We start from the raw sequence: 24,335 nt of genomic DNA on the forward strand, positions 1-24,335 counted from the left end.
CCACCTGGTCCAAACTGTCAAAAATTAACTAGAAAGAAAAATAAAAACTTAAACGGCACGAGAGACGTGAGAGACACCACCAATCTGTTGCTCCTGCTCCATCTCTCGGTGTCTCATGCCAGTTTTGACAGGATTGCGTTCATTTGAAGGCTTGTTTTCACAGGGTCCTCATTTCTCTCAGAAACACATTTCAGTGAACTATTCACTTAATATAAGAGAAAGTTTCCAAACACGCCCATCAAGCGCCCAATAGCTACTGGTCTGAAATGAGGACACAAAGGTTCACAAAGAGAGCCTCTTGCCGCGGCCTAAGCAACAGCGCCCAGGGGAGCATACCTTACCACACAAGGTATGAAGCTGAAGACCTCCAGCGGGGCTTTTTATGCCCTGAGCTGCTGCGACCAAACACATCAGAATTGTGATTGTGATGTCATCAGTGCAGTTGAGACAGGCTCTGATTGGTAGAGCAGAGTCCAGCTCCATCCAATGATGTCATAATTGGTTAGAATGGTGAAGCGAAGCCGTGTTCTGATTGGTGGAGGAGATTGAATGCCAAAAATGAGTTTGGATGATTTGAAATGATATTATTACGTAGAACTTTATCTCTATTTGGAGTAGGCTTGTAGATGCATGCATTTACAAGTCAAGCTTTTCAAGACAAATGTATATAAAATAAGTCAAAATGTATGTGCAATTGGATGTCACATGCTTCTTAGGTGTGTGTGTGTGTGTGTGAGTGATATAGGCCTAAATGTTGTCGGAACAGCCTTGAAGCACAGACTTGACTTGGACTTGTACCAAAAGACTATAACAGCTCTGCTGTCTAATAGCTGGACCATAAACACCTATAGCCACACACTAATGATGACTACTGTTTGAATATATGCATCACTATAATAACTTTTAACACACACACACACACACACACACACACAATGTTATGGTACCTCTGGGGTGGGGTGGGTATGATAAACTCTGTTGAATAATTTAGTAGTAGTAGTAGTAGTAGTATTTTATTCAGTCATCACACACAATACAATAAGTATAAACAGTATATACAATATACAATCTAATATACAATACGTATAAGCAGTCTAGACAGTATAAACAAAATCAACAATCTATATATTAAGTAGTGACTGGAAAGGCACAGGCAGAAGCATAATTCTTATATACGCCTATCCCACATTCTTATCAATTTAAGCTACCCTCCAGAAATAAAAAATAATAATAAAATCATTCACACTTGTAACCCTCAAAAATAGCTTTATAAACCATTCTTTTGAAAACCAAAAGCGAGTTACACATTCTTAAATTTATATTAGCATTGTTCCATAATTTAACCCCAACAATAGAAATACATCTCCTTTTAAGGAGATTAATTTTATCAGTCTCAAGTTCTCATTAATTATCTTCTGGATTATATTGTAATGTGCTTTTACATTAGCTTGCTCTCATGTGACTTGGTAGATGTGAAAATGTAAGTTAATGGAGCACTACAGATCCACAATACAATGCTAGTGGTCTTAAAACAAGAGAATGTAATGTGTGTGCAGTCATGCACGTTTCATGTGGGATAGTTGGTTGTGTTGATCTTTACTCCATTGTTAAGATATAGTTACCCTTTTTCCCAAGTAGGCACATTACACTGTAAAATAAAAAATATATAAATAATAGAGAAAAGGATGGTATTAAAAACTGTTTTAATTGTGTTCAGAACTTAGGCCTACATATATCAATAGTTTGTCATTTAGCATTTTCCTTTTTTGGTGAAGGTGATTTAGTCTATCTTGTACTGTACTCAAGAAAGCTCAACAGTGATGCCAAAGTCTGTAGAATTGCAGGAAATGCATTTAAAATTTGTAAAATTTTCTGGGGGAGGGTCCCCAGCCCCCCAACCTTCAGTTGGTCCCCCCCAATGTTTAAGACACAATTACGCCACTGGCGCATTTGATACTTCCATTGAATTTCGGCAAAGCCTTGTGTTTTGTGTTTCTCAAAATTTTCCATCTATAAGTATTACCCTTCAAGAATGCAAATCCAAAATGTAGCTTTAATCATGTATGACAGGTCAGACCAGAAAAAAAGGCCTCTGTCCACAGAATGTTTTTTTTTCCCCACTGCTTTCCTACCAGCTGTTTGTCATAGGTTCAGTCGTGTGTCAGATGTTTCGGCTCCCTGGGTTATTCCAGTTGCTCTAGACAGCACCGGTGTTTAGCTGGAAGTCCTAAGATCACAGGAGGACCTTTTCTCACTCTCCAGCGATAAACAAAAAGCCTTGGGTGTGAGGGGGGAGGGTGTGTGTGTGGGGGGGGGGGGGGGTGAGGATGATGTGGCCTCTGGTCACAGATAGAGAGCGCCATCGTGACAGCACCCATGCTCTCTTTATAGCTTTTTTATCTACCTCCGCTTTTTATAGTCAGGGGCCCTTCATGTGACTCTTCCTGGTACACTTGGAGCATGTGAAAGGCAAACAGGCCGTCTCCGAGGGAAAATAGGCAACCTCACAACAATAGCACCTCGGGGAGCAGCTGAAAAAAACCTGCGTGTGCGAAGTCTGGCGGAGCGGGGAGAGTAAGGAAGCCGGGCTGGAGGGCTGAGCCAGGCTGCAGCTTAATGTTTATACTCCGGAGGAAGTAATTATGGAGCATAGTTTGAAGTTGATGAACAATATGCTCTGCGAGATTAGGAGAAAGGGGAAAGGAGGGGAAGGGGGGGGGGGGGGGGCAAAGGGCTAAAGAGAGGGAGAGAGAGAGAAGGAGGTGATCCGTCATGCGTCTCCTCTCTGTAAATCAGACGTCCATATTTAGTTGGAGCGAGGGAAGGCCTAGCAGTTATGTAAACAAAGCCTGGGAGAGGGAGGGAGGGAGGAGGGGAGAGTACATCAACACTAATACTTGAGTCTATTGCCCGGCGCGACGGTCACCATGGTCTTTGGGAGGACACAGGGAGACAAGGGCTGATCAGATTTCAAATAAAGTTAATACGTCTGAAACGAGAAGTTGCTGTGTCGGCTTTTAGGAAGGGTTTTGGTTCTCTTTTCAGGTTTCCAAATCTGCTTCTTTTGAGAGTATTCTCAAGAGACTTTTGGAGTGGTCATGTCTCAAGCCAAGGCTTGGGTCAGATTTGTATGAGGAAGCGAGGAAAGGACCAAAGAGACAGTAGCTTGACCTGGACTGACCTGGGTTTGACCAGACAGAGAGGGGGACGAACTGACAGCTCTGAGTCCTGTAAACAGATCAGAGGCTGCTGCTTGGACCAAAGTCACCAAACCCAGGGAGGTGAGGACAGAGGGAGCAGAGGGACGAACTACCTGACTGCTGACCATCCTCTGTGCGCCATGAGCCAGCCGTGCTCCGAGAGCTCCGAGGACGAGGAGCGGTCGGAGGAGCGGAGGGTGAGCCGGCTGCCCATCATCCAGCTTTTGCCCAGGTCCAGAGCGGGTTCTCCGGGGGGCTCCCCCAAGATCTCCCCCAAGGATTCCCCGCGCGGGTCGCCCCGAAACTCCCCGCTGCTCTTCAGGAAGCTGATGATGAACCGCAGCATCAGCCTCCAGAGGCGCCGCTTCACTGTGGCCCACACGCCCAGGTAGAGTCCGTAACGCCGAAGCCGAGGTGGCAAAGACCGGTTTGGGGTGAAGCGCGATTGTGCTGTGTGTTGCGTTAAATAAACCACAGAGAGGGTTGTTCCAGTGTGGAGGCATTTTTCTCTTTCAAAGTTGACAGTACTGATCCTTTTCATCTGCACCCACACTTGGACTTGCCCAGGTAATTCCCATTTACATTCCACTTCCAGCCAGCAACTGTAGCAGATGAGCTACCAGACCAACATAGATGAATTAGCTTTAATGCAGGAAGACATGATGGTGTCTATAGTGTGAGGAGTGATCAATATATCGTAAATTGAAATTACAAATAAAACGCAGAACTCAACAAAGCATAAGCATAAATAAAGTTTATGTGTTGGCAAGGCAATATTTGAAACTATCTCAGTACATACTTTTTCCCTAAGTGTGAGACCTCGTGTGCTGTGACCTGAGGTTTTGTGAATATAGCGTGGTTTTAGACTGTGAGCACTTCAGCCTGTAATTTAAACTGACAATAGTTTTTTCCCCCCCTCTCAGTCTTATACTCCTTACCTCAGAGTGATTTTTAAAAGTGCTGGTTGATGTTGGATGTTGGATGTTGGAAATGGAAGTGTGTTGTTGAAGGGGGGGTGGGGGGTTGCTGCTGTCTCGTGGCCTGGGGTCACCCTACTCAGCCAGAGAGGTTTCTGTATTTCTGGTTTATTCTTGTGCACGCAGCAACCTTTCATGCTGCAGAAATGCTTGCCCTTAAGCCTGTGTTATGAAATTCACCCTGACCACAAGATGCTCATCCGTCGCTGCATTAAAACGGATCATGCTGCCCTCTGCTCGAATAAAATCAGCCATTGTCTTAGGGAAATACTTCAATCCTGTTGTGTGAATCTCATCATGTGAGAATTTCAAAAGTGCTGTTCCATCTTCTCTAAATTGAGCAGCTGTAATTTACTCAGAATATTACACTGTGGACACAACCTAATGATCTGCAACTGAATTATGTTGAGTCGCTGATGGGATTCTGCTTGATTTGTGTTTCCTCTCTGCTTGATAATCTTTCTTGTGGACTGAAACAATAGATTCGATTTTGAAGGTTGCTAAAAAGGAATTAGCAGCATTTGACTTAGCTGTCTCAAAGATGGTCCAGTACTATGCAAAAATATATTATGTACCTGATTTCAAAATATGCTCTAATTTTTAGTAATTAATTTCCTAAAGCTGCAAGTGTTTTTCTAAAGCTATGTCTACTTTTCTCTTTTTGCTCTGAGCTGAATCGACTAAAAACACAGAACTAAATGACTTCTCTTCTATCAGTGGATCAGCAGCTTGTTTGTTCCACTTCTTTGTCAAGCAACTGCTTTAATCTGTTAGCGACAAACGGCCTTTTTTAATAGCCACAGAACAGTGTGACGCTCCTCTAGTCTGTCGCGGGATCATCGCTGTTTTTTTCCACTGCCTTGATCAGCTACAGTACTGAGTTTTGTTTCTTTTACACCCACAGACCTAGCCAGTAATACTCTGACATGTGCAGTAGTCCTGTGCAAAAATATAAACTTGTATGTTCTGTTTCCATACAAGGATATAAGTTCAAACATTTCCCATGTATTCCTAATTCTTCGTGTACTATAGAGTGCCTGTTTGCTGAGAGCGCAGCTGCCTTGCTGGAGGCCTGTCAGCCAACCCCTGTACCTGTTGATAGTATTAGTTTTATGAGTCCTGATGTCGTCATCCCACCAGTCCTGACCCATGATATCGATGCTGATCAAATATTTACTCGGTTAACTATGTCGAGAATATAATGAAAGAATACTTGACCTTAATTGCTTGAGAGAAGAATAAACAGGGTGTTATATATACATGTGTGGATAGACAGATAGACTGACTGACAGACAGTTAGGTATTTGTTCAGCTTTTTTGCTTTGAGGAGGAGGTGTGATTGCCTGGTTGGTTTGTTCAGTTCTAGGCTTCTTCCAGAGAACTGTGTGCTGTGGGAAAACTAACAGCAAAACTAGTTTTTACGAACACGCCTCTCGTCTCTTTCTTTATACACTCTAAAGTGGAGGCACAAAGCAAGCAAGGGCTGTTACAAGGTGTCTCCAACTTGTTGCAGTGATGTTAGATTACATCCACCTGAGCAAAATAAAACAAAAAGCCTGGGAGAAACTCAAGCCTCTGCTATAAAACCCCGCCTTACTTTTGTTGGCAAGAAATGAGGATTAAACATAGAAAGAAGCCAGTGCCGACAGGCAAACTCAAAAAGTGTTTACAAGTTCATTCACCTCTATAAACCTCTAGCAGGGGGCGGGGGGGTAATCTTTCCCAGGGGTTTAATGGTCCTGGCTTGGAGATAGAGCGCAGTAAACCAGGGGAGCGGTGGATACATTTCGTCTCCAAGGTTTACTGTCTCTCCGGCCAATCTGTTTCATTAATTTCACTCTGTCTGTTGAAAATCTAAATATTAGAGGGCAAGGTCCCATTCCGGACGAGGGGACTTCAAGACCCAATCTGGAACAGCTAAAAGTCAAATGGTTCCTTTAAGTTTAACATAGATGTTCAACTTGTCAGGAGTTTTATATTGTACAGCTCCGGGGTCGAGCCTGTGGAAGCGGGCTCGCTGTCCCTCTGGAGGGTATGTACAGTGTCCCATAACGTCACAGCTGAAATAAATGGATGGAGATGAGTTATTGCAGGATGGCTGGCAAGGAGGGGGAATTAAACAAACTGGGAGTCTGGCGGAAAATAAACGTCGAAGGGAGCTCAAATATAGTACATACCCGTGAAGTTATTTTCACTTAGTGTCTAAGGTGATTAAGCCTCTTTTTCCACTCGGAGACACCGGGTCAAATGGATTTTGTGAGAAAACGGTTCATGTTTTGGTGTGATAGCTAGCTTTGTTGCCAATATGCCTTTTATTGATTAACTTAGAACACACACACACACACATACACACACATACCTAATTAATTCTCACTTTATGTGAATGTAATGTCAGCTTTCCGGCTCTCTAGCTGGTCAGCTGCCTTCATCTCTTCTATGGAGAATACAGTAATGTTAGGCTAATTAGCAGTAGCAAAGTTTATCCGCCATCTGATGTCATCTAAAGCAATTTGCATATGAGAAAAGGATTGTGGGAGTTATGTGAAAAATTGCAGCTAAGATGAGAAGATTTATAAAGTTACATTTCCACAATAATTCAATATTTTTACTTCCTTTTATTAATTAGATATTGCTCAGTAAAGAACAGACAAGATTTGTAGAAAATAGTTTTCAAAAAAAGAAAAGTCACCACACACTCATAGCTTCAAATCTCCAATGCATAGATTTATTTGGACATCAAAAAATTCCTTTTTTGTTGACATAACCCTGATGAAGGCAGCATGGCCTGATGAATGTTTTGATATCCAAATAAATCTAAACATCAGAACTATGAGCGTGCAGTGACTTTTCTTTGAGTACATTCGCCCCATTGGCCTGCACATCACTAATACAGGTGTGTGTTTCCTCCTGTCTCCTATAAAAAAAATTAAGTTTACCATACCATGATGAAGTTTGATAGTGCCCAGGTATACAGTAGATGAGTGAAATTTCTTCAACCGTCTTCATTGAGTGTCAGTGGTAAAAGGTTAATCTCACATTATCTGAATCAGTCCCCCTTTGGGCCAAGCAGTAACACATATGTCACCTTGTTTTAACCTGTAGTTGTAGCACCCCTATAGGGCTGATCAGCATAATTCTGAAAATCCTGGAAGGTAGTGGTGATATGCATCATTCCCCCAAGTTTCTGACATATCGTATTGATGGGTGAACAGACAGACAGACACGGATCTGTGCCCCCCTCCCACCCCCCCACCCCTCCCATTGTGATAATCCAAATCCTGATGATAGTTTTACATCTCATTTTAAGAAGAGTTACTTTCAGAGGAGTTCAGAAATTTGAATGTGACTGAAGAGCAGCTTTAAAGCTGCAGCCGATCCTGATCCCCTGCTAAACACTATGAAGTATCTCTTTAACTATTGGCCCAGATGAGTGTCTCCAGTCAGGTGTGTTACAGTTCCTGACTAGTTCAGGCTGTTCCCAAATTCTCTGGATGAAAATGATCATTGCACTCCCAGTCCTTTTCCACTAGAGGCTGCTATGATGTGTAATGTGGGCATGGAGCATCAGCAGGATGTGTTTCTGTTTGATTATGGGACAGAGACAGAATAAAGTGACATTGTCCTTTGGTCAGGAGTAATGTGCAAAAACAGATTAGTTCAGATTATTTTGACAGTGTGGTTCCTGGAGAAAAAGTTTGAAAACCACTGCCATAGATGTTCGGTTGTGTATTTTACCCCAGAAATGGGTAAAGTAAGGATTGAGAGTTCAGAAACTGACTGCTAAGCAGAATTTAGGCACTTAAGATTCACTTCAAAATAGATGATTTAAATTGATAATTGCCAGTGACACTAAGAACCTTGCATCTACTTTTTTGATACTTCCTGTCTTTGCCTCCCTCAAATTAGGAAAAATAACATATTTCTATCACTACTAATCATATATTCTCAAGACTATTATTGTGATTAAATATTTGCTCACGTAAAATGTTTGTTTAACACTGCAGAGGAAATTGTCGGAATCAGATGGATTATATCACGACATGAGAAGAGGACGCAATATTAAAAAGGAAAATTGAATTAAAAAAAAAAAGCACACACACGGACAGTATTGAGCTATTGATTTACCAGTTCAGTATTATTGCTGCTGGCTTGGGAAGCAGGCTGGTTCCATGAAAAGAGAAACTGTACTGCAGCTGCAGCGTTTCAAATCTGTCATCGAGAAAATGTGTTACCTTGCACACAATGGCACTTATTGTCTAGTCTAGTCTAGTATTAGTCTAGTCTAGTATAGTATAGTATGGTATGGTTTTCCCATCCTTCACCTCTACCATTTGACAGATAATAACTGCAGTGTAGTACCACACTACTCCCAGTACTATTCACACTGGACCACTTTCTCATGCTGTGACAGTCATTCTTTTTCTCCTCTCTCTGTCCTCTCTCTGTTCTGTCGCTCTCTCCCTCCCCCCTCTCTCGCTCTCTCTCTCTCTCCCCCTCGACCCCCTTCCCCCTCCACCTCTCTCTCTCCCTCTCTCTCTCTCTCTCTCTCTCTCTCTCCCCCTCGACCCCCTTCCTCCTCCACCCGCTCGTCTCTCTCTCTCTCTCTCTCTCTCTCTCTCTCTCTCTCTCTCTCTCGGGGGAGACAGTGTTGTTGTTTGTTGTTCTAAGCCAGAGTTTGGTCCCACCACTCTCAGGAGAGAAGAGCAGAGAGAGTAGAGTCAGATATGGACCACTGACAGGGACTGGGACGGCCCACTCCAGGGAGCATCTGATGGGATTATAACACTCTTTCTTTCTTTTTTTTTCCTCCCCTCACTCTTTCCAGCTCACTTTTTTTTTGCCCACTAAGAATAACTGCTCAGTCTGTTGGTCTAGCATAGCAAGAGGTAACTACACTGTCAAGGTTGTTGGAGCTGCGTTTCTAAAGACAGAAACTATCTGGAGCCTCTTTTCAAGGAATTCCGTTTTGTCAGTTTGCAGCTCATTTGGAAGAAGTCAAGCTTGCTGTTTCCTATTTAGGAATGCGGGGAGAGAGAAAAAAAAGAGAGGAGAAACGTTTATCTTGGCTCGTCTGCGGCGAGCTGAAAGGAAAGCGAGTGGGGAATTGGTCCCAGATGAGCGCTGACAGCTGACACCATCCTCAATTTCACTTGATTTGATTTGGCCCCATAGTCTCACTGTCAGTGAGATGATATGCTAACTCGCTCTGTGATAGGTTTCTAACAGGCAGGGCTCTTTGCCTTTTTAGGTGGTTCACACACACACACACACACACACACACACACACACACACAGATGAACACACACACTTAGCTGAAACTTTTTGATTCTTCCTTCTCCACAAAAACAAATGGACACATCCTTATGGTTGGGACCAAACGCTGAACCGCAAAGTGAATGTCCAGTTTGATGCACTTTGATCAGCTGATTCTGCACTGATAAGTAAAGAGTATTTTTTTTTATCAACTTCTTGCTAATGATTTTTGTCTAAGAAATGCAGAGGAGACTCATCAGGCCTGATGTTGGTTTGCAGAGCAGTGACTGATTGTTGCGTTTAAATTCATTCCTGTCCTGCTGTCTCTTACAAGGTGCAGCCGATGCGACTTTTGTGTTTTGCTGTTTTGCATTTTGACTACTCTGTTTTGCATTTGTGGGCCCCGGACCTGTTTTCCCTACATGGTCCTTTAAAAGGGACCTGTCTCCCTTTGCCATAACTCGAAACCACAAAGAACATCAAGGAATTAGACAGCTTCATTTCAGATTCATGACAGCATGGGGGTTCGGGTCACGCCAGAGAAGTTCACTGAGAAGTTGCATTCCGTTTGCTTTATCCGTCGCCATCCAAAGCTGTTATTTTGATACTTTTCTGAAATCCACCAAACTCTCTCTGAACTAGCCAGCAAAATGATGAACAAAGACTCTCGCTTTTCGAGGAAGATGCATGGCAACTTCTCCACACGCCGGCACTCATGCATTGGGTATGTATTGTGTGTTATAAGCTCTGTGATTGTTGTGAGTATTATGATTGCAGCAGGTTTGGAGATTTGCGAGTCTGGCATTGTGTTCTTTGTCTTTCAAAATTGTAATGCACTTCTATGTATTGTGTTTTTATCTCTTTGTCTTCCTTTTCTATTTATGCTGCATAGAAAAAACAATCAACTCACTGGTGAATCATTTGAGGATGTTGCACTGTCAGTGTGTTTACAGTGATACTATGTTGTGTTTATGTGATGGCTTTATATGGTTTACTCTGGCTTGGAGTTCTGCAGACTCATTGTGCAATGATGATGTTTAAAGCCCCAGTCTGAGTGTACAAATTATATACATGATATAATGCACATATATTTTGGATAGAAAAGATGTGGCATTAGAAAATATTCTCTTTACAACTTTCAATCCCTCCATAACTCAAAACACAGGTCTCTATTGCCCCAGTGATGATAAATACTCCTGTATATTACACATTTCAGCTCTCTGGATGACCTTTGTACATTGTTATATGACAAAAAAACAGAGATGTCCAGTATGATTTGATTTGGTTGTGTTGTGTGGTGAAGTTGGCGTGTGTTGTTGATGGGTGCTGGGTGCTGTGGGTGGCAGTGCAGGCCCCGGGGTGCTGTGGTGGATCAATGGCTCAGCCTGTGTCCACTGATGATGTCCCTCCTTGGGGTCCATGGACCGGAGCCAAGCAGAGGCATCCGGATTAGACACGGCATGATCGTCATCTGGTTCATGGCTGGGGTTTTATAAGAGCAGGACTAGATAGAAATGTAATCACATTGAGGAAATTTATCGTCCGATCGGCCGCGCATAGGCAGCAGAGAAGAAGTGTTTTTTTTATTCCATCCTCTAGGAAACAAAATGGAAAGGGGTTATATGTGAATTTAACTCGCTGCCAAGTAGTAAATCATGGTAACTGCTATGTTCTTCGGTGCCGGTCCCATGTCAACCCACTGGTGAGACTGATTGACTTAATTGTCCTTGTAACTTGATACAGCCATGTAATCATCAGGCTGGATTCAGGAAAAAAAAAAAAAAAAACCCCACTACAATTACCACCAGATCACTGCAACACGCATTATTATGTAAGACTATCTACAGTACAAGTATACACACACAGGCATACACAGACAGTGCATGTACATGTACACACAGACACACACACACAAATAAATACACATACAGGAGTTTGGAGGTCACAATAGTTCAAAACTCAGTGTGAAATGTAATTTAAAAGTAGAGAAACGTCATTAACAGAAGCTCTAACTTCTGCAGAGATGAATAAAGTACCACTCTCATCTGCCGGGAACTGGAGAGCTGTTGTGTGATTTTTTTTTTTTTTTTTTCCAGCACAGTGTGTTGTGCGGCAAACTTTTCTGAACTTTAGGCATGAGGCATGTGCCTTGCGAGTGTCATCCGAACTCCTCCAGCCGTGAGCCTGTTGGGATCATATGAGGAGATCAAAGCAGGAGATTTTAGACCACAGCCAGAAATACAGAACAGGACAGAACAAGCCTCTCTTATTACCTGATTTGTACATCGAGCTCCTCGGCTGAAAACGGTGCTAAAGTGGAGTCGCTGTTGGGAGCGCCGGATCAAAGTGAAGTTTAAATCTTGCTTTTATGGCAGTAATCATTTTCAACGGCAGTAAAGACAAAGACCTATTTATCCTGTGATGAAGATATCATTGACGTGACTGTTTCCATAGTCGGGTACATTATGTGGATGTTACGAGTTACAGTATATCTTGTTCCCAGTAAAAATTGCAGTTATTAATGAGCATTACATGGAAAATATCCCGGGGTTGCAACCGATGCAGTCGTTTTAATTGTGCAGAATTTGTGACTTGGACATCAATCATTTTCTCTTTCTCCCTGTAAAACACACATATACACACACCCACACCAACGCACACACACACACACACACACACACACACACACACACACACACACACACACACACACACCGTGAGACAAAGCAGTCTCTTATAATCCAGATGTGTCCATCACAATAGAGACAGCTCTAATCCTCTGTTGTACTAATGGTACCAAGGCGCTATTCATTCAACCCTGTAACTACCACAAACACACAAACACACACACACACTTCTAGTCGCCTCCTAAGCAAGACTTTATATGGCAGCGTGATACATTTGAACGACACTGTGTCAATTCAGTACGCTGAATATGGGTGCAGAGAAGATGACAGCTCTCTGTCAGCGTCATGAGATGATGGTTGAACGGATGGCTTCACTTCAGCTTGTGCCTGAAACGGAGAATGACAGAAAGTGGGTGAGTCAGGTGAGAGCGGGAGAGACAGATGCAACAGAAGAGAGTGTGGTGAAGAAGCGAGAGAGACGTGCGGAGAGATAGCGTAGCGTTTAGGCACAGATAATGACTGGAAGGGGAGAGACAGGGGAGGTAAAGAGAGGGAGACGGCTAGATTGCAATTGAGGGAATAAAGAGGGAAATAGAAAAAAGTGTCAAGTGAGGTAAGCTAACCAAAGGGCAACAGTGTCAATGTCAAAGGTCCCAATATAGCCGCCAGCCCCCCACCACACACACACACACACCCACACGGCCAGATTAGTCAATACGGCCTGTGTGGCTGTGGCGGGCCGGCTGCTGTGTGCGTCACCGCTGTACTCCATGTTTTCAGCATGACTGATTTCCCCAATCGCCTCCAGAGTCTTATCGATCCCTGAAGCCGGCAACAGCAGCCTGGGACAGCAACACTAACACTATTCAAACACCAAGTCCAAAACCAGCACCCCTACTGTAGATCCCCGTCCCGCTCTGAGAGGACACACAAGGCATACTTCTTCCCGTCATCAAAATTTCGGAGAGATTACAGCAGTAATAACAAGACATCAAAAATTCTATCTATAAATTGAATTTATACTCGCACACTTGTACATTTAATCCCTTTTCCCCAGGAATGCTTTCTCCATATTTGGCCTTATTATCTCTATCTCTATCTCTTCCATAAAGTATTATTTGGTTAAAGAGTGCAAAATAATGTCATGTGAAAAAATCTGTAATGATATTAGGCCTAACAGATGGTTAGATCAAAGATGTCATTTTGTTTTATTTTACTTATTGATGAATATCCATCTCAGAAGAAAAGCTGCTTTTGCTTTGTTTCAGTCATCAGTGTTGTGTGTCAGCTCTAGCAACACTGCAGTATATATATTGTAACCACTAGAGGGGGAAAGTGATCAAGTTATGCATGGAGACTGATGCAGAGCGATGGCCTGCAGCAGAACAAATAGTAGCTGGATGTTGGAAAAAATTGAGAAGTGGTTGTTTTGAAGATTATGTTTCCATTTTTTTAGGCTGTTTGATGCAGGTTAAAAAGGCCGTATTTCATTAATTGGAATGTTATGGTATTGATGAAGGGATTTGTCTGAGGCAATTTAATGAAGACATTGTCAAAATTTAAATGTAATTTATTGTCTGGATTAACAATTAATTTTTTTTTTATTATTTTCTTTATAGTCAGCTTCAGATTAGTTAACATATCACAACTGGGCTTGGTCTTGACAGGCTCTGTTCTGCCAGTTTCATGACTGAGTTTGGTTGCTGGTACATCGGCCAATGAAGGAAACAGTATGATATGTGAGAATTTATCCCTCAAATATACGAAGGAAATACCAACACTTACAACTACTGATATGTTGTAAATTATTCTAATCTTGAGACATGGCACATTGAATTTATGAAATCAGTAATTCAGTATTTACAAGTAATATTTAATAAAATATAACTTAAGCTGAGCACACCTCAACTAGGCCAAATATTAAATCATTTGAAGATACTGTCAGTGTCCTGCAGAAACCTCAAATGCATAATCAAAAGACAGCAATGGGGAATTCAATGTTTTTTTCTCAATTTCTCAAAATTTGACTTTTTTGAGATATAAGGTTTCTGAAGGACACTGATGTGCCACGTCTACAACTATGCATATTTACTGTACACACACTTACTCTCACATATACAATAGACACACACACACACACTTAACAGTACACAGTGGCCCAGGGTGTATAAGCTGATCTCTCTCCCGGCTGTTTCCCAGAGGTGGCAACAGTGACATGGGCGCTGTGACTGAGCATTTCATGGCCCTCGTCATCCCCAGATACACTTACCAAATGTAAAAGTAGCCACCTGCCATCTGTGTGTGTGTGTGTGTATGTGTGTGTGTGTGTGTGCACCTGTGTGCGTCTGAATGTGTTTTTGTCTACTTGTCACTTTATGTGTGAATGCAAGAGTGTGTCCATGTCCCTGTACGTGTGCATGCATTAGTGAGCATTTTCCTGTCTGCGATTGTGTGTGTGTGTGTGTGTGTGTGCGTATGTGTGTGTGTACAAGTCTGTCATCCACCCAATCCCCAAATCAGACTACCCCCAAACCCCCGTCACGCTAGCAGATGGCAGCCTAATGAATCATGAGGCGACACACTGATAGCCTTTACTACAGTACATGCTGTAACATGACGTTTGACATCACCAAGACTCAGTTAAATATAGGCTGCTAGCTACAGCCGCACGGAGACACCTGGCCCGGCTGCTTTGTGACGTACGCGTATTTAAGATGATTGGTGCCATGACATGAGGGAATTCCTTTTAGTTTGTTTGCTTTTCTCTTGCCTCGTTGTAATTACCTTCGATTAATGATAGCCATAAAAACGACCGTGCTGCAACGGTGCTTCTAAAGAGACGTAACATGTGGCCAGCCTGTGTTTCTTCAGTCAAACACTCTGCATTAGTAATGTAGATATGTTGCCATTCTGTGGGCGCTTTTATCTGAAGCGTCTTCCAGTTTCATGAGTGTGTACAGTTTGGTAGTGTTGGTGCTCTCTCATTGCTGGACATGACTGCCTCTACATGGCCCCTGAGTTACTGTTTAACTGAGGAAAGGGTCCATTAGTTCTGTTGTATGTGGGCAGTGTCAGTAGTTTTTTCCAATGCATCTTGCTTCCTAAAGATCCTGTTACAGATGTTTAGTGGTCAGCAGTAGTAGAAAACTATGGTGGAAATGGGCAGCCCACTGATGTGTGTGTGTGTGTGTGTGTGTGTGTGTGTGTGTGTGTGTGCATGTACCCCCTTCCCTCTGCAGCTGCTTCTCTAAGGCTATTGCTGTAAAAAAAATCATATCTTAGTCAACTTACCTTGTTGGATAAGGATTTAAAAAAAGCTGTCAATATACAGAATTATTGTTTTAAATTTACAGTTTTTATTTTCTCTACAGCACAGACATACTTCAGAGATTTAGAGGTTAGAGTAGATGGTTGTGCATGTTTCATATTTGAAGTTGTTTTCACATAGAAGTGATGCAGTTCCATAAAGACATAAGGGAACAGAAAATATATTCTACAGTGTGTCTTTGTATAGAAACTAAACTGAGCTAGTGAAGCTAGTTTAGCTTGTACTAGTTTAGCTAGTTAAGCTAGTACTGGCTAACTAGCTGTGACTGACTTTTTCTTGTTTTTTTTCTTGTTCATTCTTACGGCTCATGAGTCTTTTTAGATGTGGATGTGGCTATATTTCAAAACCCAAGTAGTTTATAGTGATTTCTTACCTTGGTACAAGATTTTCTTTTTCCAGCACATACAACTCAACATGACTCCATAAACAGTAAACCCACTCACAGCGTTAGCTGCTTTTTAATTATTTATACACCGGCAGGGTTCAGGCTTTTTTCCCTGATGCTATTATCAGTAAAACAGGCAAAATGATTTCTTGGAAGAAATGACAGAATATGGAAAAGAGAATGTATTCTCTATCATATTGCAAATTTACATGAATTTCATAAATAAAAGCAGCAAAATGATGAGTGACATTGCTATGGATTACAAAGGCAGCCAGTTTTTGGTAGAACCCACATGAACACTGCTAATATTGTCTTTTCCCAATACATGCCAAAAACTACAAATGATAAACCAAAATGAGATTTAATTATAACCCAAGAGAAAGTTCATCAATAATAAATAGTAAGTTATTATTTTAATATGATGCAAGGCCAGTGTTGAGTATCTAAAAGACAGACGATAAAATCATTTTCATCAAACATGGAATTCAAAACAGCGAATTTGTTCTTTTTTTTTTTTTTTTTTTTCTCAGAATGACAAAACCTCTCGGCCATGCTATTAACGTTTTTTTTTTAGTTTTTTTTCATTTTAACATAATTATTTTTAAGAGGATAATATAATATTGGAAATGAATCCGGTCCTAGCTGGCTTTACAAACAACCACAAACAGACAATCTGTCCACTGACAGGCAACAACTCCACTGACACACCACTTCAAAACCATGTGAGGTTCCCATAATGAAAGTCATTTCAGCAGTACTTGTTATCCAGGAATGCTCGCCATGCCTGCAGTGCGGCCAACACATGATGTCATGAAGCCCCCTTTTGCAAATAATGAGGTATTAAACTATGGGGTTTGCCAGAATTTATGATGCTTTGCTATTTTTTATGAGTTTTGGAGATTACCTCGCCACACTGTCTTGGCCCCGGTGTCCAGCGCTTTAGAGCGCGATTGTCTTGAGACAGAACGAGAAGATATTGAGCAGAACCAAACATTTAGCGCCTGTCTTTCTTCAAACATCCACCCTCTTCCACCCCGGTGACGCAGATACAGACAACGCTGTGAAGCCCTCTGTTATACCGCCAGCCACTGTATGTGTGTGTGTGTGTGTGAGAGACAGAGTGTGTAGTGTATGTGTATGCCTTCACTCTGGATAAGAAGGGATAATGTCCTTGACCCTTGTTGTTTGAGGGCTTTTTCTTCTAACTCCAGATACAAGCAATTTTTCCCGTGTCGCGAAAAGTGTCAAAAATACATAGTAATGTTTATTTACAGCATTCCTTCATCAGATGTTACATCAGCACACTGTCCGACCTCGGGGGAAACTCTTCAGCCTTCAGTCACAAGACTCCCTGTCTGATCACATGCTAATGTTTGCACAATATGTATTCACAAAAGATTAATGTTGTGAACACAGCACACACTGTACTGCATTACGAGGGGGTCGAACAAATTGAAACAGTGTGTAGTCAAAGTATTCAGATTGTGTTGAAGTTTGTCTTGTAGAGCTACGGTTTCTTTATCAATCCAGAAGAGCCCCGAGCCTGGATTCTGTTCCTGCAGCATGGGTTCATCTTACAGCGGATCCTACTAAAGCCAAACAGCTACCAGTTTAATTCGTTGTACTTGTGTGATTGGATTTAAACTCTGTTTCTGTTCCCGGCGCAGCTTCCAGAAAGCCAATAATATACAGCAGTGGGTCTGTTCATTTTGCGGTTAGGTGATTGGACTTTTTTTTTTGTGCACCTATTCAGTCCAAGCAAGCAGTGCCGAGTTTTCCTTAAATGGCGGTTTTCCTGACTACCGCCGACACAGAACTTTTGTATTATATTAAAAGATTATATTAAAAGCTTAGAGTGCGCAGCCTCAGGGGGCTGGGAGTGTTTATACGCTGCCTGTGTTGTATGTTGCAACAGATATAAATATGAGGTTGAAAAATAAAACCACGCCATATGAAACTTTTTCACATGTACAATAAAGACACTTTCATATATGTGGGTAATGGAGCAGTGGGGCTGGGATGCATTTTAGACTCCCTCTCCCCTAGAAAAAGGCCTGGTTCATATTAGAGGTGATACATATCAACCTTCTCCTTATTACCACACATCGTTTCTTAACTTTTCCCTTTTTTTTTTCCATTCTCACCTATTCTTAGCTCTCTGTTCCAACATTTATGAATTCCACGGGGATGAGATGGTGATATTGATTGATCTGCAAGTTTAATTGAACCTTGTTATATTGCAGCATGTGGGTTTGAAATTCAAGTCCATTTAAGGAGATGTCTTTGTGCGCAGGGGCTAGTTGGAGCAGGAGGCTGAGACAGGTCTGCTATACCCAATAAATTATGGTTTAATATCACATCCTGAAATATACAAACTGTTAAAATGCAAGGACAAGACAACACCAGAGCATCTGTAATTCAGCCAAGAAGCCACCATTCCCTGCTCCTGATATCTTTCGCCGCTCCACAGTAACTCAAGGAGGCATTTTCCCATACGCATGGCTGGTCCTGATGAAATCTCAGATAGATCTTGTCTTCTGGTCTCAAATCCAGCGCTAGGCTTAATCTGGCTCTGGGAACGAAGCCTGTAGATTCTGGCTCCCGGCTCATTTTGCTGATGTCTTGTCAAATATTTCCTGTGTAAGTTTTCTTATGAAGCATAGAGAAGGTCAAGCAGCTTAGGTTTCATATTTACTTTGCACATTTCTGGTCTTCAAAAATACACTGCCCCTGGCCATGAGTGACCTTGCATGCTAGCCCCTAAGCCTGTGTGTGAGTACATATATGTGTATGCGCATGAGTGTGTGTGTGTATGTGTGTGTGTGTATGTGTGTGTTTGTACGCATGTGTGTTCTACAGCAACCTGTGTCCCTGGAGCTACTTAATATCCTATCATACTCATCCTGTCATCAATCTCTATACCTATCGCAGACGAGACATACCTGTGCGCACACACATACACACACAGACACACAAATCAGCACATACACACACACACGTACACACCATCTGGAAAGGATAATGGCACTATGCCCAGCGGAGGAATAATGGAAGAATGCTGTGATGGTATCTGGACAGGATGCCGGTCATGTCACTGATTCTGTGTATCTGAAGGGAGGGAGGCATTTTCTGTGTGCGTGTATGTGTGTGTGTTTATATTTCCTCTCCCCAGTGGTGGGAAGGAGAGCAGGAAGGGGTTAAAATGGGTAAAACATTTAGCGAAGGCAGGACCCATGCTGACTCTGACCCCGCCCCCTTTCTCAGCTGTGACCTCACTCTGAAACTTGCTCCCCGTCTAGCACGCGCACACACACACATATACACACACACAGTCAGACACTTGCTCAGTCACATGCCCACACACACGCTTGCTCACTTACGCACACGCTCGGTTGCTCACACACACACACACACACACACACACACACATACACACACCTCCACAGATCTACGCACATTCTGTGGGGCGCTCGGACAAAAACGCACCGCACAGGACGGACTGGAGCATGGGAGCAACTTTGCCCAGGGAAAGGAAAGGTTTCTGTTTGTTATGTGATTAAGGTGTAGCAGCTAAAGGGTAGAGGAGGAAGCAGAGAGAGAGAGAGAGAGAGAGAGAGAGAGAGAGAAGAAGAGCAACAGGGACAGGGAAAGAGAGGGAGGGAGGAAGAGCAGGCAGACTGAAAGGGAGAGAGGGGGAAGAGGGCAGCAGTGGTGCACCACATTTAGACCTGAAGCAAAGACGTACATGGGGGACTGATGAATGGAGCTGAGCTGAGAGTGATGAGAAGCTCTTTCTGCAGACTGCAAGACAGACAGACAGAGAGGGAGAGAGTCTGCAGCCCTCCACCTCACATCAGGAATCAATCCAGGTGCTTAGGAATACACTGCAATTACCTCCACATCTTCCAAGGGAAAGCTCATTTCCCCTTCAAGAAGAGATAGCATGGATCGCACTGCCATTGTCGTTTTGGCTCTGCGCCGGAGCCAGCGCTCCTAGAGCCGGTGTCCCACCGCTGTGAGAGGTAATGAGAACTCCTGGGAAGCTGCGGAGAGCCGGACAGCCCGACAGAGTGAGACGCACGGGGGAGCGGGCCGGGTTTCACAGGGATGACAGCGGCCACCACCAGTTGAGGGAGAACGAGGAGACGAAGAAGAGCAGAGGAGCAGCAGAGGAGACGAGGAGGAGGACGAGCGGAGAAGAGAGAGGAAGCTAGAAGAAAGATGAGCGTGCCGACGAACTGCGGGTTCTATTACTCCGTGGAGCGGAGCATCACCGTGCGCAGCGGGAACATATGGGGATCGCCGTGCGCTGTCAACAGGCCCATTGACATCATACAGAGACGCAGGCGGTAATTAAGAGCAATCTCGTTTGCTTTCACTCACAGTCTCTCTCGCTTTCTTTCGCTCCCTCTCACTGTCTCTTTTCATCTCTCTCTCTCACATACATACCAGTATGAGCTGTACAGATCAAATTTAGTGCATTGTGATATGAAGTTAAGGTTCTGTGGGTAAACAGTACTGATGTTGCTGAGATTAGTCCATTTCCAGTTTCCAAAATTCTTAGTTTTTAGTAGCTTTGATTTAAAGTATCTAGATTATAGCATAGTCAATACAGGTAACTTGTCAATGTCAATCTCTTGTATCAGTATTAATGACAACAGAGTGGAGATGCTCACATATACTGTATGGACTATATGTGATTTAAGTATTTCTGAGAAAAGAATCTCTTCTCTGTTTTATCTGACTACAGATGACAGTGATATGTGTTATCTGTGGGGTATTTTCAGCCGTCCTATATCAACTACATTATTTGCAAAAACATTCTTTTGCTCTTATCAGTTGTGTTTTGGTTCATATCTACATTTCTCAAAATCTTTTTCCGTCACGCTGTGTTGTCTCCTCTTTTGTTAGACTAGGTACTGTTCCAGCGACGGCTTATTTTTGGTGTTTTTGACAATACAAAAGACACAAAAGATCTATTCATTTTGAAGTCCTTTTGCAGCAAGAAACATGAGGCAACGTGTGAAAGTGTGTGAAAGCAATACCTTTTGGATAATTAAAATTTAATGCTGCATCTGGGGAAAAAACAGTGGTCTAATAACTTGAAATTAATACTGCAATTCAAAATTATTTATTAATATTTTGTAAATGAATATTGATGCCAAAGCACCACACTGGCTAAAGACAAATTAATTGTCGTACTGTGTTATGTGCTAGTCCTCTGTAGAGCAGCCAGGACTTGACAGTGATGTGATGAGGCTGTATGTGCATTGGAGCTGTAATGTATGAAAAAGTGTCTGAGAGGTGGAAGTGCAGTGGATTGTATCTTCAGTCAATGTTTTGGCCTGCAAACCATTTTCAGCACAAGAAAGGTCAGCAGATAACTTGTATTATTCATAAAATTCAGAACAGAGGGAGGAAAAGGTTGGTTTTCCATTTGATGCCTATGCATTTTTGAGAACTAAATTTCAATGGTGGACCCATTGGGAATTCATGAGACATTTTCTTTGTGCGGTGGATAATGTCATTTGTCCATTACAGTAAATTTGGAGAGACGTCGATTTTGCATGGCGAGTTTAATTAATGGATTTATTTAATTTGGCTGTAATTGTAATCGCCTGCCAGTCTGTCACTTCTGTAAACAGCAGCTTAGGATCTTATCACTGCAGAACACTGGCAGAACCAGGTTCACACACGCTCAGGCTCATAAAGTACACAGTACACACACATGCACAAACACATAGATCACACACAGATATTATGCAAATCATGTTTGTTCATTGCATAATCCACCGTCTCTCTCATGCACGCATATCTGTGCAGCACATAGCTTTACTGCGGCGTCTGTACGGTTCCTCACACAAATATTCTCACAGGAAAAAGTCCACAGTAGGTTTGGTAGCTTCACACATAATCCTCAGTGCCAGCGGGGAGGTTATGAGGGAGGACTCTCTGAGATAAAGTCCTGTTTACATTATGGTCTTCTGTCCTCTTTCTCAGGCTGGATCCCTGTTTAGCAGATATAATGCAAAACATTTGTGAGTAAGGGGGAGTTTAGAGGGACAGGCGTATCATTGTCCTTTCAGTTCTTCTCAAGGATTTCTTTTTTTTTTTGGCATTCCAAGAAATGCTAATCAACTTATGTTCTTCTGTATGGACTGTGTTGGTTATAGAATGGAAATTTAGCACAAAAAAAAAACATGCTCCTCTCTAGCCAGAATTGAGGGGATAATGCAGAAAGTGTGGACATATCAGACAACTAGAGCTGTCACACCGCTGCTCAGGATGCTTCCACCCGTAATTACAGTGTTTTATGCCTTTGTATACTCTTTAGTACTGCTAGAATCTTTTTTTACCTTCACAACTTGGCCATAAACTGCATAGAACAGTCTAAAGAACGGCCCCACACACACCAGCCCCAGTTCAGGAAAGCTTTATCCCAGTTTAAAGAGCAGTGGTCTTGTTGATGAGGCTGGTTAACAGCGATAGGGAGGCAGGGAGGCAGTAGCTTTATTTGGGTCAAGGTATTGATCTTACCCAGGGTGCACCAGCGACGGTGATGGAAGATCCGACCGGCCGTTAGAGCCACAGACTCCACCACCATTTTATTCTCTGGAGGAAAAGAGGGGAGCCGAGAGGAGCGGAGCGCAGGGGGAACAGAGACGCGAGAGATTAACAGCCGTGTCCGCCTCCGTTTTGGGAATCTATTAATATCCTGTATTCAACAGGCAGACACTCCTTAAATAAATGTTGTGTTTAGATGTTTATTAAATCATTAGAAAACAGCAAATGATAGACGGTGTGATTATATCTGAGGGTGTTATATCATGTTCAGACAATCTAATCCCTCTCAGCCGGGCCTCTGGGAAATAACTTAAGGCTACTGAAATGCGTCCTCCCTTTTTCTTGAGTATCTCTCCCCGGATTTTTTCCCCCTCTCTCTCCCACTCTCTCACTCTTCTTTCCTTCCTTCCTTCCTCACCCTCTCATTTTCACATCTCTCTCTCTCTCTCTCTCTCTCTACCTGCACACATAAAGTGGAGCTGGAGCTGGTTAATAAAGTGACATCCGGAGAGCCGATGTAGGGGCTCAGATGTGTGTGTGTGTGTGTGTGTGTATATATATACAGTATCCTCTGCATGGGTGCATCCTCACACAGACATGAGAGAAGCTTATTAGGGGATGAGATGAACCTATAGGGGGAGGAAAGGTACAAATTACCGGCTTTTGACATCAGACACCAAACCCGCAGCGTCCTGCGTGTCCTCCATGCCTGATTTAAAGCCAGAATATCTCAGCAAACTACATAAGAAGTAGATAACAAAACCCCCTTTCTCCCCACATGGATTTGCGGTGAGGGTATGCATGCTTTTACGTGTCTGGGAGTTATGAGCGAGTACAACACGTACCATACAAATTGAGGTGTTGGATACATCTGCTCTCCATAAATACCACGATCCTTTTTTTTTCCTTTTCTCTGGACGAGCGATGATATTTTATTTAGCCGATGGTTGGCGGTTGTTGGCTTCTTCCTTCAACTTTACCAGGGGCTTTGAAGGTAGCACCTGTTTTTCCTAAAAGAGGACAGATAACGGGATTACCGCTGAATTTCCTGGGATCAGAGCTTATTGGTTTTGATGTTTTATCCCGTGTTCGTTTATCCTTTCAGTTAGTTTTTATGAACCTGAAATTTGGGTTTGGGCTACGAAAGCAACCTGTATGGCACATTTCATTTGACTTGAGTCAGTCCTTATTTGCTAACTCCAAACTACGTGAAACTTTGCTTTTTTCCAAGAGGTGAAGTCCTGAATAATGTTGTTTTTCCCCATTTTAATCTTTAAATCTTGGATTAAAGGTACAGTAATACGTTTAAGAAAGGATCACAGGGGCAGACTGTATTTTCTCATGTCAAATTGAAAATGAAATGCTGGTTAATTAGCTACATTAGTTTTAGCCAGGTCGTTCCTCCGCTCTGCTCTCTAGTCCATTTATAGCCTGCTGTCTGTCCACAGACTTATTGATCTAATTTGCCTCAACGCTGTCTGCAGAGGGCCAAGAATAAAATGAAGTGGCAATGACATGGAGCATTATGCAAGCTGTGTCAGCCAGGAAAGAAATGGAAAAATCCTAAAGAGCCTAAAGATTATTTCTAAATGAGCCATTGACAGCACATACAAGTCTGAGCTTTGTGGGGTGGCTCAGTGTTTGGGAGTGAGGGAGTGTGATTTATGCACAGAGTAATTTAATATGAATTAAGCGTCTTAGAGAGACGACAGTTTTGGCAGATTGGATGTGAGTGAGGTAATTGAGGTTGAGCTTTAGAATTGCATTTCTTAGAAACCCAACACCCTCCTCCGTTCGCTTCAACCTGGAAAAAAAAAGAGAGATCTTCATGTGCTTGATTTATCAAAATCTCCAAGTGTGAACGTTGGCCCCGCTCAGATATTTAAGACGCCAAAACCTGTCCGGCAGGTTTTCTGTTTCTTCTTGTCAGAGATAAGTCTGTAGACATAAACTGTTATCGTTGAAATAGATACACACCGCTTGTGCCAGAGGTCAGTTAT

At 42.6% G+C, this 24,335-nt stretch overlaps 1 protein-coding gene across 2 annotated transcripts in view; it reads left to right on the forward strand.

Moving 5' to 3' along the window:
* The window catches only part of pde4ca (phosphodiesterase 4C, cAMP-specific a), a 57,140-nt gene that overhangs the window by 6,949 nt on the left and 25,856 nt on the right, over window positions 1-24,335 (forward strand). The window contains exon 1 of one of the 2 annotated variants that reach the window (XM_071896356.2): window positions 19,536-20,120. The exons of the other annotated variant lie outside the window; for it this stretch is intronic. Coding sequence (XP_071752457.1) covers window positions 19,993-20,120 — 128 coding nt within the window. The 5' untranslated portion in view covers window positions 19,536-19,992. Of the gene's footprint in view, window positions 1-19,535; window positions 20,121-24,335 lie in introns of those variants that run through there. 2 annotated transcript variants of the gene reach the window in all.

The sequence above is a fragment of the Centroberyx gerrardi genome, chromosome 13, assembly GCF_048128805.1.
Source record: "Centroberyx gerrardi isolate f3 chromosome 13, fCenGer3.hap1.cur.20231027, whole genome shotgun sequence".
Classification (NCBI taxonomy): Eukaryota; Metazoa; Chordata; class Actinopteri; order Beryciformes; family Berycidae; genus Centroberyx; species Centroberyx gerrardi.